The sequence below is a fragment of the Beta vulgaris genome, chromosome 6, assembly GCF_026745355.1.
Source record: "Beta vulgaris subsp. vulgaris cultivar EL10 chromosome 6, EL10.2, whole genome shotgun sequence".
NCBI classification, from domain to species: domain Eukaryota; kingdom Viridiplantae; phylum Streptophyta; class Magnoliopsida; order Caryophyllales; family Amaranthaceae; genus Beta; species Beta vulgaris.
The window spans coordinates 30,997,762-31,013,653 of NC_079207.1; the positions used below are offsets into that span (position 1 = coordinate 30,997,762).

The 15,892-nt window shown below is 36.0% G+C and overlaps 1 protein-coding gene and 1 long non-coding RNA gene across 2 annotated transcripts; both read right to left on the minus strand.

Annotated features, from left to right (window-relative positions):
* Window positions 1-3,174: 3,174 nt before the first annotated feature.
* On the minus strand, window positions 3,175-3,666 carry LOC125498741 (uncharacterized). The gene has a single exon (XM_048647009.1). The coding sequence runs from the start codon at window positions 3,664-3,666 to the stop codon at window positions 3,175-3,177; it is 492 nt and encodes a 163-aa protein (XP_048502966.1).
* A 5,001-nt stretch (window positions 3,667-8,667) lies between these two features.
* Window positions 8,668-12,854, minus strand: LOC125499052 (uncharacterized). Its single transcript, XR_008969976.1, has 2 exons — window positions 12,495-12,854; window positions 8,668-8,982 (listed from the first exon to the last, which is right to left on the minus strand). It is a non-coding gene; the product is annotated as an uncharacterized LOC125499052 (long non-coding RNA).
* Between the last annotated feature and the right edge of the window lie 3,038 nt (window positions 12,855-15,892).

The window sequence follows — 15,892 nt, forward strand, 5'->3', positions numbered from 1 at the left end:
GCCACTTGAGAGGATCTTGTTAAATGCCTCTACTTGCCCGTTTGCCTGAGGATGAGCAACGATCACAAGGTGGGCCTTGATTTCTCGCTCAACGAACCAATCCTTAAGTTTTGGCGTCTCAAATTGTGGCACATTATCAAAAACAATAGACTGGGGCATGCAAAATCTTGTTATGATGTTCTTCAATATAAACCCCTTTACATCATTAGTGGTGATCCCTCTCATTGCCTCAGCTTCAACCCATTTAGTGAAGTAGTCAACTGCTACTAACACAAACTTTTTCTGGTCGGCAGCCAAACGAAACTGCCCCAGAATGTCCATGCCCTATTTGGCAAAGGGAAGTGGGAACAGGATTGCGGTCAGATAGTTGGACGGCTTTTGGTGCATGTTACCATGCCGCTGACAGCTGTCGCATTTTTTGGCATAAATTAGGGCGTCTTCCTTTAAGGTGGGCTAATAATACCCAATCCATAACGCCTTTTCACCCAATGCTCTTCCCCCAATGTGAGAGGCACAAACACCTTCATGCAATTCTTTAAAAACATCCAGTTTATCCTCCCTGGTAATACACTTGAGGAGAGGACGGTTAAACGCTTTTTTGTACAGGGTTTCATCCCAGAGCTCAAACCACTTGTCCCTTGCCTTGACATACTTGGCTTCCAATGAATCTGACGGCAGGCGGCCTGTTTTCTTGAATTCAATGATAAGATCCATCCAGACGTTCCCCCGACTGAGAAATAAGACTTGCTCTTGATCAATGCTTTTTGTTGGTTTTACTTCCCAAGAGTTCGTGGCACATCTCTCTCGGCCGAACTGGCCAATTTTGAAAGAGCATCGACCTGATCGTTCTCAGATCTTGGAACCTGATCGAGCACAAACCGCTTCAAAGTTTTGACTTATTTTTGAATTAGCTGCATATATTTACTCATGGAGACTTCCTTACACTCAAAATTTCCATTTACTTGACTGATGACTAGCAAAGAATCTGACTTGGCCTTGCACATTCTAATGCCTGCTAGGAGTGCTTCATATTCCGCTTCTTTATTTGATGCTTGTAATTTCAATCTGAGAGCATACTTAAACTTGTCCCCTTCTGGTGATTGGAAAATTATCCCAACCCCACAATCATTGATGGTGGAAGATCCATCTACCATAAGCGTCCAATGCCTTCTGCCCCCAGCTGGATCTTGGACGGGTTCTACCATAGGCCGAGTAAGCTCTACGATGAAATCCGTTAACGCTTACCCTTTGATCGCTTTTTTGGGTTCAAATGCTTAATCAAACATGTTCAGCTCTACTACCCATTGAGCATTCGTCCAGAGGCATCCATCCTTTGCAAAACTTGTTTTAAGGGCTGGTCAGTATAAACAAGTATATTGTTAGCCTGAATATATGGCCTCAATTTTCTACTGGCCATGAGGAGTGTCAGGCCGAACTTCTCCACTAATGAGTATATGCATTCCTCATCCTTCAATACATGACATACAAAGTAGACGGGGACCTGCACCGTTTCCCTCTCAACCAGAAGAACTGCGCTCACTGCTTGAGGTGAGACGGCCAAATATACGAATAGTTTCTCCCTCTCGGCCGGACTGACCAATCGAGGCAGCTATCGGAGATGGTCTTTTACTTGCTTAAGAGCTTGCTCCGCCTCTTCCGTCCACTCAAATTTTGTCTTTTTCTTGATTGTTGAGAAGAAGTGATGACATTTGTCCCCCTGATTAAGAAAGAAATCGTCCTAGGGCTGCTAAGAGATGTTGTACTTCCTTAACCTTGGATGGGGATGTCATGCTTAGTATTCCCTGAATACTTTCAGGATTTGCTTCAATCACTCTTTGGTCGACCATACAACCCAAGAATTTTCCTGCGACCACTCCGAATACACACTTCAAAGGATTCAATTTCAGCTTGTATTTTCGAAGAGTTTCAATGGTTTGTCGAAGATCATCAATATGACGCAGCTCTTCTCGGCTCTTGACGATCATGTCGTCAATTTAGCCTTCCGTGTTACTCCCTACCGGAGGCCGAATGACATCTTCAACCAACCATAGAGACCCTTCTCCGTTATGAACGAAGTTTTTTCTTGATCTTCTGGCCACATCCAGATTTGATGGAAACTGGATTTGGCATCATTAAACTTAACAATGCATGTCCAATCGTAGAATCGACTAACCGATCTATCTTTGGCAAGGGGAAGCTGTCTTTAGGACATGCTTTATTTAGATCAGTATAGTCTACACACATTCTCCAAGTACCACCATAACCACATCTTCTATCCATTCCGGGTAATAAGTCTCCCGAATGAACTTGGACTTCAACAACTTCTGCACTTCTCGATTGACGGCTTGATTCCTGGCCGGACATAAGTGTCTTTTCTTCTGACGAATGGGTTTTTTATTTGGATCTATGTTCACTTTATGAACGGTGACCTTAGGATCAATCCCCGACATTTCTTCTACTATATATGCAAAAACATCCTCAAATTCTTTCAACAACTTGATTAACTCATCCTTTATCTTTGGATCTAGAACAGACCTAACTTTCAGCGTCCTTTCTGGACATCTATCATCCAAGCAAATCTCCATAGGCATTTCTACTGGCTTTGAACATTCCAGCACAATTCCCATGATGGCCATCACTTCTTCTGACGAAGCTTTTTCTTCCTTGATGGCCATGCACTTCCTCTTCTTACTCGGCAAGAGGCTGGACGGTTATCTCATTGGAGGGACCTTCATCTGAGGTCTTTCTACTACCGTCCTTAGCGCATCTACCTCAAACTCGGTCGCCTCGTTATCTGCTGTCTTTGGCTGTTTTGATTTTTCTCCCTTCCATGATGAAGGTTTTAATTTAGTGTAGTGAGGTAGCATTCTCTAGTTGCTTGATAATCTCCATATAGAGATCCAATTCTCCCCCATCACACTCAAATTTCATTAGCATTAGATGAGTAACAATCGCTGCTTTGATGTGGTTCAAGGTGGGTCGTCCAAGAATGACATTGTAGGGTGTCAAATCTCGAACTGCCAAGAACTTAACGAATAACGTTCTGGATGCTTCATTGACTCCTACCCTGATGGGCAAGGTAACAGTTCCCATAGGGATGATTACTCCTCCTCCAAACCCAATTATGGGATGATGAACTAGGACTAAATCGCCCTCGTTGAACTTCAGCCTTGACTAACAGTCCACACTTATGATATCTGTCGAACTCGCGGTACCAATTAAGATTTTTTTTACCCTTAAATTGGAAATTTTAATCTCCACAACCAGCAGATCGTCATGAGGGGTTCTCAATTTCCCACGATCTAGCTCACTGATGACTACCTTAGGAAAAGGGTAAGACTCTACTTGATTGGTAAGCATGATCTGGCTGAGTTCCCTTAGGTAATTTTTATGTCGCCGGTTGGTTGGACCTCCAGCTGCAAAACCTCCCGATATGACAAGTACCACATCTTCGTCAGTACTTTCACTTTCTTTTTTCTTGCTTTGACGGTCATCTCTTTTCTGAAACTTTCTTCCGCCTTGAAGCAAGTATGCATTCATCTTCCATTTGCGAGCCAAATCATCCAGAGCTCTCATCAAATGTTTACATTCATTTGTTTCATGGCCACAATCTTTATGAAAGTGGCAATATTTTCTCTTGTCCCTACTCCTATAGGGTGTTTTCATTTCAGCTAGCGCCTTTAATTCATGTTGATATTTTATCTCCATAAGAATGGAGTATTAATCTTTACTGAATTCTAAGGTTCCACCGATGCTGCTGGTTCACTTGTTTTACTTGTCCTAGACGAGCTCGTCATAAAAGTCCATTCCCAAGTTTCAGCTTTCTTAGGGTTATTCTTATTTGGCTGAACGACTTCTTCAGCCATTTTTGCTTCTAGGTGTTTTGCCTCTACACATACTTCTGTTGCGTGGATGAACGCTTCAGCCTCCCGAAGGGCTTCAGCTATAATAGTTATCATTTTCTTTCCTAGATCAAACTTGAAACTTCCTGGCCTCAAACCCCTGATAAAGGCGTAAAAGGCCACTCCTGCATTCAGATCCTGAATCTGCAATGCCTCTAGATTAAATCTCTAGACAAAAATTCTTAAAGCCTCCTTTGGTCCTTGGATGACCTTCCTCAAATGCATGCTAGTTTTTTGTTCCTGTCGATTTGCTACAAAATGGCTAGTGAACAGATTGCTAAGCTCCGTGAAGTTATTCACTGAGTTAGGAGGAATATTATTGAACCACTTTTACGATACCCCTTTTCAAAGTAGCTGTTAAATTCTTACACCAAGTAGCATCATCGACTGCCTGAACATACATTTGATGCTTGTACGCGGACATGTTATCATTTGGATCACTAATTCCGTCAAAGGGTTCTATCGTGGGTAGCTTGACCTTTGGGAACGAAGGAGACTCCATGATTCTAGTAGAGAATGGAGTCAGTCAGTTAATCTTGAGTGCCCCCGAGGGTCCCTCGATCCGTATGTGCTCCCGACGATATTCCCTTAGCACAGGGTTATAAGAGGTGTTGGCTAGGCCTGGACGCCTATACACCATAGGTTGTAATACTGTTTTCTCTTATCTTGGCTGGACAACAGATTGTCCTAGACTTCTTCCTGCAGTTTTGGATGGCAGCCTTAATTGAGGATCTCTCGTGTAGACGGTGGACCCTAATGCTGAGTGTTGTGGAGATAACCCCCCCCCCCCTAAACGAGCACGGGGCTTAGCTGCGTGCCTTCTTTGCCTCTAGATACTCCCTAGCGTCTGCCCCCATTTTATAACCACTAGGAGGTAAATTGTCCCCTGGTCGGACCACCAATTCTAGTCCATTTTCCTTCGCTTCTCACTAGCCGTCGGCTGCTTTTCTTTTTATACCTGTCAAGACATTTCTTGCCGAGGAAGCCTGCTTGTCTTTGGCCTGCCCTTCTGGGAATATCCCTTCGGGGTATTTACATCAGCTGGGTCTGGATTGACTTGGAAAAACAGCATGTTACTCTTAATTTACTCTTCCACGACAACAGCCATCCTAGTCTGAAAATCATTCAAGACGTTTTCCAGATGGGTAGCTGTCACCGGACGCTCAAGGTTTTCTTGAATGATGGGCTCCCTGCTTCGTCCAGAGAGGTTGACAACGGTATGGCACTACTACAAAAAAGGGCAAAGATAACTGTTAAATAAGGCTTTACATAACAGTTTTGAGGTGTTATCCAAGTCAATGTAATGTAAAGTTAACATAACACCTGACAAAAGTGTTATGTTTACCAGGAAAAACATAACAGTCATTTATAATATACGTTATACCGCTAGATAACACATTTTGTAAATAAGTGTTATGTTTACTATTTATATGAAAAATTGAAAGAAGAAAAATTTAACACTTATCTTGAATAACTGTTATGTTTTCCCATAATATATATAACATATATTACTTATAGCTGTTATCTATGATATATTTGTTTTTTAATTATCAGATTCTCACCTGTGAGCAGGCGTTAATTACAGCGGCTCAACAATTTCGTACCATATCTGTTGTATAATACTCAACCCATAAAATCTTACAACCAACAAATTGAATCTCAAAAATTTTTATTTCACAAAATAATTCAACCAATATTCATAATTCTAAACTTCCAAAAACTACTATATATACATATCAATATTAATCAATCATAAACAATCAAATCTAGACTAGCCACATCCACATGATATTAATATCCAAATAAAAAAATATAATTTACGTCCAAAGATGGATTAAGGTAAAAAAAAAAAAAAAATAGGCGGGAAGTTAGTATTCATTCATCATTTGTGCTTCTTGTTGATCTCCGACATATGTAATCCACTTGAGTTCATCAATTTTCTCTTGAGAATAGGTTCGACCAATACCGTGATAGTACTGCAATAAAGATAATTACATAATAAGTATTCATAAAACAATTATGCATTGTACGTATTTCAGAGAGGAGGATTGTTCTAAACAGTGAGTGGCATGTGATGGGATAGCAACTATATAAGTTTAGATGAATTAATATGACTATAATGCTTCTAAACATGCAAATTCTCACCTCAGCTTCCAATTTCTTCCTGTCCTCTTTAGCCTTCTGTTTTGCAATCCCTTTCATCTTTTCTACCTGCAAATGGTCATGTTAATAATAAAAACCCTGCCCCATTCAAAATCAATTTGAATCACATAAAAAGTGGAGGGATAAATAATCGACATTGGCCATCTGTTCACAGAAAAGCATAATATCCTCTGAGGAGTTCAAAAATAAGAAATTTGCTACAACAGACAGTGGGCTACTATCCTAAACCTACGAAGATGGTAGGTAAATGTTATAGTTTAGCAGATAGCATCTCTAAATAGCTCAATTGCATGCAATAGTGAACTTATTTTAGACAAAGGTTGCTAGAACGCTGAAACTATAACTTAAAAGTAAAGTCCAACAAGAATTGCAGAAATGAAGGATCCTGAATCATGCAATTAATAATATGACTAACGCAAAATCAGCTTTTGTAAAACTACCATCTGCCTTTTGATATTCTCCATCAAATAAGCTGAAGATACAAAGCTACGAAAGACATGATTTACATGATATGTTTTCCATTTTAATCATAGTGATACATGCCATGTCGGCAGTCTGTCAAAAACAGTGAGTTTAATGCTAAAACACAAACTTTTCAAACATCCATGACCTCTAAATGATAACTAATGTCTAGTACTTACACTACTAATTGACTCAATTGACATTCCCTAAATGAAAGAACCAGAATTCGTCATATACCCCATAGAAAACCATAACTTTCATAAAGCACAAAACTAATGCCAAACTGCAATTCTATATACTCACATGTCTCCACCTTCACAGTAACCAGTAACAATGCAAACATAGCAGCCCTGCATTTATCAAATCATACTCTAAATCATCCAAGTATTTTCTAAATCAACATTGAAAACGATACATTCATCACCACAAAATGATCATATATATTGTAAATTAACACTCTTAACCTTAACCTACCTTCTCAACCCAAGCTTCTTTAATTTCAACAATGTAAGGATGTTGAATACGTGCAATCAATGACATCTACAATATGTAATCACTTAAAAAATTAGAAAAAATAATAAAAATTCGAGACATAATTCAACAATTGAAATCAACAATATAAACACAATTTGATTATCTACCTCTTGATGAGCGGATCGACGACATCGCTCAGTTTGTCGAGCAAGCCTAATCTTCTTTAGCACATGTCTGCAGAAACTCAAAATTGAGCTCAATCAAGCAATAAAACTTTAATATTTATAAATTTTTTTAAAAAAAAAAAACTAAAAGAGAGTCAAACTTTTTCTTCTCTTGCTTGAGATTGACAAGAATGGCGGCTCAGAATGCACCTCAACCAATCTGCTCCATGATCTCACAATGATCCATTCTAGACTCCATTTATAATCAATCTTAGATTCAAAAAAAATCAATTGAAGCTTCTAAAATAATTCAATTTCAAAAATGCAATTCCACGCAACATATCACAATTTGAAGTAAAGATTGTAGATCAATCTAACAGCAAGTATTGAATTCGAGCTGGAAAAATCGCCGAAAACTTAAATTTGCTATTTCATCAAGATGCTAACGTAAAAACTGACATTAATTTGAATAACTGAACCAAAAATCGAATTCCAAAGTGAACTGGAATTAGAATCTGCGCGAACCACCAAAATAATTCGAACCACCAAAATTGGAATTAGAATTTGCGGGAACCACCAAAAATCGAATTCCAAAATCGAAAACTTCAATTGTGTGAACGACGGCACCACCACCAGCAAAGGCGCAGCAACAACGGCGGTAAAAACCAGAGCCACGGCAGCGCACAGCGGCAGCAGCAACGAGAGGAGAGATAGGGGACGCAAGCGGGGGAGGAAAGTTGCGACAGCGATAACAACTCCGACAACAACAGCGCCAAGAAAACGCGCATCACCGGCGAGGATAGAACTGAATTCCGGCGAGGCAGATTGCAGGGGACCAGATAGAGAGATTAGGGATTTGGGGTTTTCTCTTTGCGGTTTCTTCACGGGGAGGAGAGAGAGTGAAATGAGGTTTAGTGATTTATGGGTTTAGAAGACGAGAAAGAAATTGAAGGTATGAGTTTTTCATCTAACCGTCAAAAAGAAAAAATGGGCGGGGTTTCTGTTTTGAGATTTGCCATAAAAGAATAAAATAAAATACCATAAATTAATTTCATAGCAAAGATAACACTCATTAAGATAAGTGTTAAGTGAAATATTATCAATACAAGCTAAGATAACAGTTCTTTTGTTAAAATGTTAAATTTATACTTTACATAACAATTGATAAAATAAGAGTTGATTTAGAGGTGTTATCTTTGCCCTTTTTTGTATTAGTGTGGGGCCTATCTCTTCGTCTCGGTGGCCTTTCAACGTCCACCGTATCTTTCACTTGAATATCAAATTATTATATCGCTATACTACAAAAAAGGCCTAGGAAACCGGTTGAAAATGGCCTAGGAAACCGGACTATAACACATCTCCATCTCACAGGTGTCCTAGGCTAAGAGACCGGTTATAATGCCTGGTTTCCTTGTTTATTTAGGAGACCAGTTGACAGGTAAAACCAGTCTCTTATTTGTTTGTCAGGTTTGTATAACAATTTATAAATAGCCACAACAGTATTATTAAATATAAATTCTTGCTTGCTTTATTCATCATGTCAAAAAAAATATTTGCTACATTTAATTTATATTCAAAATCAATTTTATTCAAAACATCAATTTCTTCTAATAATGTCTTAAAGTAAAATTTCTATAATCTAATGCTAGCTACTAAAACTAGAATTCTAAAATAATTAAATAATATGTACAATTCAAACTTGACCGTCGTCTTCAATCTCCATCGTCTTGTGTTTGATTGTTTAAATAATCCACCCACATATCTCTTAACTCGTCAATCATCTCTTGGGAATAAGTGCTAGGAATCCCGGGAAAGTACTACAAAATAATTTCAGATAATTATAATTAAAATTAGTATAAATATGTATTTCATTAGTATGAGCAGCAATAACATTCTCATCGTTCCTCACAAATATTTTCAATCCCAAAAAATTATTAGATGTTAAGGAGTGACGAAGTTACCTTATCAAGAATTAATTGTCGTCTACTTGCGATAGTTTCAATCATGTAACGGCAAACATAATAGCCACAATCCTTGGAGCCCAAAGCTTGACGAGGACATTGTCATGAAAAAGTTCAGATAAATCAACAACTGGCATAACTATTTCAATTCAAATGTGTCATTACATATAGTATATTTATAGATATATTACTTAAGGCAAAACACTCCAAGATCTAAGAAAGGGGACAGAACATTAAGTAGGAGAAAGCATTATAGTAGTTCAAGGAAAAAAAAAAGAAAGCTAAGTGCAATTCATTAAAGCCCTGAAGCAGCAACAGCAAGCAAAAGAAAAAAGAAAGATAGAATTTGGAATTTGGAGATGTAAATTAAGTTAAACAGATAAGCAACATCTTAGGTATCCTTTACTGACAAATTTCGGAAACCTCGATTCAGAAGGATGGCAGTTCACCAACTATGAAGAAATGGTGATCTCATCAATTGTAAAATCAAACAAGCAAGGGGAAACATAACATAAAACATAGCTAAGACTTCACTGCAATTTCTTATCAGTGGATACTTGTATAGAACCAATGACTATTTGACATACTTCCACTTGCAACGACGAAATTTCCTTTTCGATATCTGAAAATTATAGCAAGCATATCATACAAATTAGCATAGATCACATCAAAATAGTAGCAATCACGATAATCAAATTATAGCCAATAGCACAAAAGTGAATTCTAGAGTCAAGATTTAAGAATAATCAAACTTACGTAGAACTACCCTCTAAGTTTCAGAATAATTCAGAAACTAAATAGGCAGAAATTTCTTCAATCATCTATAAAATTGTGTTCAACAAAATTCTTATTTTGAAAGCAACCCATTTATAATCACAACCCTCATAAAGTGACAATAATCATAATTTCCCAAAATCAATGTGGTCATAAGCTACCTTAAATCAAGCATAATCGTCAAAGTCACTAAATTTACAAGAAATTACTATCAACAGTATTACAGCACATAAAAAAAATTATACCTCGGGTGGCATTTGCCATCTCTCTCTTACTTTCCCGAAGCGCCTCTGTAACCGAAAATCACGACAAAGTCACAGATTATGCAAACTCAAAAGATAAATAAATAATTCAAGATTAATATAAAGTATCAACTAATCCAAAGAGTTCATCAGTTGAGTGCTTTGTTCTTCATTCTCTGTATTATATGTAATTCTGCTCACTGCACTCTGTAAAGTGAAAATTTAGTACAAAGAGTTCATCAATTAAGCTCCTCAAATGACAGGTAACTCATTAATGAATCTAGCATCAAAATTCTACATAAGATTAAACAAGACAGAACAAGTAAAATTCCGCGACAAAGAATGAAGGAGACTAGAGAGAATCTGATAGCAAGCAAGTAGCAAGAGCCATTTAGGAACTCTGCTAAAACTATGCTGTGCGATCTCAACAATTAATGTTTTGCACGAAAAATTTTAAGTGAACATATATCCACCGTTAGTATAGTACTTCATCCAAAATTGTAAAAGCACATGACCAGTTCCAATCGGCCAACTACCAGAGACGAGTCCAACATCTAACGGGTCTGAAGATAGCAAGCTAAGGTTATACATCATACCTTATCTATATCAAGTTACAAGACAGAATCAGGTTACAAAGCCTAAATTCATACTAAGCCTCATCAATAAGGCAATGAACAACATTCGACACACATACTGATGGGGAAATTTAATGCAAAGACACATGCACTTAGGAAGTCAAGAAATGGGGAGTTGGAAGAGTGAAATTCACAGTTGCATACAAATGTAGTTTCTCCCATGACTCTAAAGAAGCCGCCACCGCAGCAATCTGTAGACACCACCTAGGAAAGAGGGGGGAGGGGATCACCTCCTCTTTGTTTGAAGGTAACCCCTTTAAACTGAACTTGCAGGCATCCTAATGGCTCTACCTTGGCTAAAAAAGGAAAAAATGGCAGAATGTAATTTTGGCCTTGGATTAAATCAAAGTTGTAGCAACTAGCAAGTGCTGAAGACCCCACAAAAATCAAGAATAACCTAACTAAAATGATCATGAACGTACTGAAAGATGTTGCTAGCACAACTTTCAGTCACTAGACTACAGTACGAGGAGAGTGGAGCAAACAAGTTAGCAGATGCCATAGCAAGATCAGTCAAAGGAAGATATGAAGGGCTGAATCAGGAATGTATTTTGTACTCCCCTCTCCTGGATTGTATTAGGGGTATTCATTTGAATAGGAGTAACTAATAAATGGCGATCCAAAAAGGAAAGTGGGTTACCTAATAAAAAACCGGAGGGAGAACTACTGTCCTTAAAAAAATATAGCGATGCAAATGAACCTTTTATGGAGAATTAAATCTCGCTCGGAAAAACAATGAATTAAACTTGCAAAATAAAATACCCTATAAAACCAATGAGAATTTGACCTACTCTTTGCACTGGTTTATCAGTCATGTCAATGGCAGAAAATAAAATCTTCAAAGGTTGCAGATATAGCCCAGCATCCATATCAACAAAATTATCAGCATTTGCCACATTTCAAGTCACACCCATAAAAAAACAAGAAAGATATACACAACACCCACCTATTGTCAACCAATTAACAAAGCAAGGCCATAATTAGAGAAAGCAGAACCACATTCAATACAATAAAATCAGTATCTAAACACAAGTTGTGACATCAATTGGCAAACAAATCTCGCTGTTGAAATGCCACCCACCTTAGTATCACACTAGCATAATTTTGATAGTGCAAACACCATACAGCATATTTACACACACCAAAAGAATCAAAACAGATAGCAACTGTGATTGGAAAAAAGAAAAATTTAGAGTCTACCTGAGCCTTATGAGTTATGATTGTGATTGAGAAGTCATCCTAACAAATGAAGTAACTGTCCTCCCAAGTTACAAATATGCATCATATTAAAATTATTATCTAATATAGCCGATCCTGACAAAGAAAGTTCGGCTAATGGATTTATACACACAAATAGTCGCTCAAAGAGTCGCTAGAGCCCAAAGTTGAGACTACCAAAATTTCCAAGTGAAATATGAAGTACGCCATCAACTAACATAAATTCATTTAACTAGCCGAATCCATTAGAAGAACTACGAAATCAAACTTGAGAACATTGTGCAACCCAGTTTATTGCTTTGGTTTGTTTTTGGTTTTATTGCAAGTAATTATCTAAGTAACGAAAATCTAATAAAATCGACTAAAGCAATAAACAATGCAAATTATGCAAAAACTGAATACTAAAATTAAACAAACCAATAGAGATCAAACCAATGATTACTAAAAACTTAAAACTTTATGAATTTTACAATTGCGAAGCTAATGTTAGTCAATTCACCTGAAATCGACGAACAATGTGAAAGCCCCAAGATCGATTACAGCGAAAAGAATTGACGAAGTTGAATTACAAATTCCAGGATTACAAACTAGCGGAATTGAAAAACAATCATCATCATATATACGCTTCTTACTGACTAATTTGAATCGAAAAATTACTAAATTCTGAATAGAGAGGATTGTTTCGTATTATGATTGAAAGATCAAATTGCGGAAGACAAATTTTCAGTTTTTCAATTGAGAATTGAGGGGAATTTAGGTGGAATTGTGATGGAAAATTTTGGATTTTGGGGAGAATTTGAATTTTGGGAGTGGAGGTTTTTGGGATCGATGCCACGGCTTCAAGCTGGAGTACGTGGTAGTTATTTTTTTTCTTAGGGTATTTGTTGCATTAAAAAGGATAAATAATTTTAAAAGTAAATATAATTATGTATAAAATTAATATTACACTAGAGTATTATTAAAAAGATATTAAATTTTAAAATTACTTTTTTTAGGAAACCGGTTCAACTTAGAAGTAGTCTCCTATATATTCACAAGAATAATATATATGTACGTATAATATTGTATAATGTTGAAAAAAAAATTGAATTAAAAAAATAAAATATTCAAGGAAACCGGTTTTATTTGGAAGTAGTCTCCTATTTGACAACAACTTTTTTATCAATCAAATACCTAAACTTAAGAGACTGGTTTTAGATAATCAATGGTTTCCTACATTTAAGAAATGGGTTAGTAACCTCAACCGGTCTCCTATAGGTAGTTTCTTTGGCCATTTTTGTAGTAGAAAACTCTTGTTTCTAGCAATGTTAGATGAGTGACAATCAGTCATTGTTGCGTCTTCCCACAGACGGCGCCAAATGTTACATAGTGTTAAACTTGTAAAGTGATACTATCCCCACTACTAGGTTCTTCAATAAGAGAGTTGTGCAACAACACCTGGACCTAAACCCAAACCCGAGCTCTGCTTCCGAACCTACAAAAAGGGACCGACCCTGGAGGTTTGGGTGAAATTTTCCCCTCCGAAACTTAAGTCAGGGATAAGGAGTAGAATTGGAAAACTTTTAGAGAGAGAAGGTATAGTGAGAGAGAGAGAGAGAGAGAGAGAGTTTAGGGAAGAATAACAGTACACTACCCAAAACATGTACCTTTCTCCTAATTTCAAGGATTATTTATAGTGTTTGAAATAATTGTTATACCCAGAGGTCACCCTAATTTGGGAGCACCTGATTGGCTGTGCAATGAAATTATGACATGTGACAAACATTGATTGGAGAGTACATATCATCCACTCTATATTAATTCCTTTTGAAGATGCTAGGCCTAAGTACAAATTAAGCCAAAAAGGTTGGCTAGTACAACTCTTTATTTAGAAGGTTGTACTTTTAGCCACATGCCTTTTGGACCCTGTACTTCCAACAAAGAAGGGACACATGTAGGGGCTAGATGAAGCCACGTGTCCTTTTTAGAGTCGTTGATCTTTAGGCTAGAACAACAACAATTATTATTATTATTATTATTATTATTATTATTATTATTATTATTATTATTATTATTATTATTATTATTATTATTATTATTATTATTATTATTATTAGTATTTATTATTATTATTATTATTATTATTATTATTATTATTATTATTATTATTATCATTATCATCATTATTATTGTTATTGTTATTATTATTATTATTATTATTATTATTATTATTATTATTATTATTATTGTTATTATTGTTGTTGTTGTTGTTATTGTTATTGTTATTGTTATTACTATTATTATTATTATTATTATTATTATTATTATTATTATTATTATTATTATTATTATCTTTTTTAGTTTTATTATTATTATTATTATTATTATTATTATTATTATTATTATTATTATTATTATTATTATTATTATTATTATTATTATAGTGAAAAGACTCTAGAAGTGTAACAGACTCGTTTTTAAAAGCATTCACTAAAATCTAGTTTATATCTATGAAGTTAATTATGTGTCGGATTTTTATATTTTATTTTGGTTGGAGTATAATTTTTATTTCTCGTCTTTATAATATATTTATTAATGTGATTTTAGGAAGTTATTGTAAAATATATTTTGGATACTAAATATTTAAAATTTATTGAACAATATTTACCTAAATTTGAAACTCTTTTAAGTCAAGTTTCCTGATTTGGATAACCCAACCCCATATGTTTTCTTTTGTCATTTAAATGAACAAAATTAAACCCCTTCCCCTGTTCTTTTGGTCGGCGAACCGGAAACCCTAAACCCCCAGCCATTCTCTATCTCTATTCGGCCTCTCTAACCCTCCCCATGAAAACCCAAAGCCCAGACCCCCACAACTCCCCCTCTCTCCCGAACATCGTTTCTCGTTATCTCTCTCTCACCTGCTCATCCTAAATTTAAAACTCTTGTCATCTCGTTATCTTGATCTTCAACTCCAATTCGAACTCCAACATAATTCACCCAACACAATAACATAATCAACAACCATTCTTTAAATAGATAATAATCAATCTTAAACCGTATGAGCTAATTATGATTTCTAAATGATACTAACAATTCTCAACAACCTAAACTATTCTAATAAGCCCTTTTAGATACAATCTCTCCTTAATCTTATTCCAATATCATAACCAAGATAATATGCTCAATCACCTAAATCTCCACATTGAAATTCTCAAATTGATTAAGAAGTTCATACCATGATAAAATTGTTGACAAGAATCTTGTTTATATCTTCAAATTAGAATAATAGTAATATATACATAAACTAATTTGGATTTTGAGAACTAAATCTAGTTTGATAAGTTTAACTTAGATGATGCTATTTTGCAAACAAAACTGATTTCACAATTCAATAAAAAAATTCAGCTTTACTTGTGAAAACCATTAACAATCAATAACATGTAAATCATACTACAATTGATGAAATAAGATACAACTAAAACCCAAAATTTTATACCTATGAATGAACTTCAAACTGAGCAAGCTTAACAACAATGGAAGAGTGGCAACAACAACTACAACTTCCAGAGAGCATAACTCTTAGCTCCGAACTCCGATTGAAGAAATTTTTGAGCCTAAATTCAATATCTCGAAGAGATCTACAACTTTGATGAGGAACAAAGACTAAAACATGAGTGCATGTTGCTTGAATTCGACGGACATAACAGAGGTGAGAAGAATGAAGAGATTTTGGGGTTTACCTCTAAACAACTTGTTTGAATGAATCAATTTTTCCTCCACCAAGAAAATAACTCATCTCAAATTATAAATTGAAGACTTTGAAACAGATTAAACTTGAAATATTTTGTGGCTGCTTCTATTGAAGACACGAAGAAGATGAGAGTGATGTGGTGTGTCTTTGAGGAGATGACACGA

Excerpts from the sequence above, each read along its gene's own strand:
- LOC125498741 (XM_048647009.1), bottom strand. The coding sequence starts at position 3,666 with ATGAAAACACCCTATAGGAGTAGGGACAAGAGAAAATATTGCCACTTT.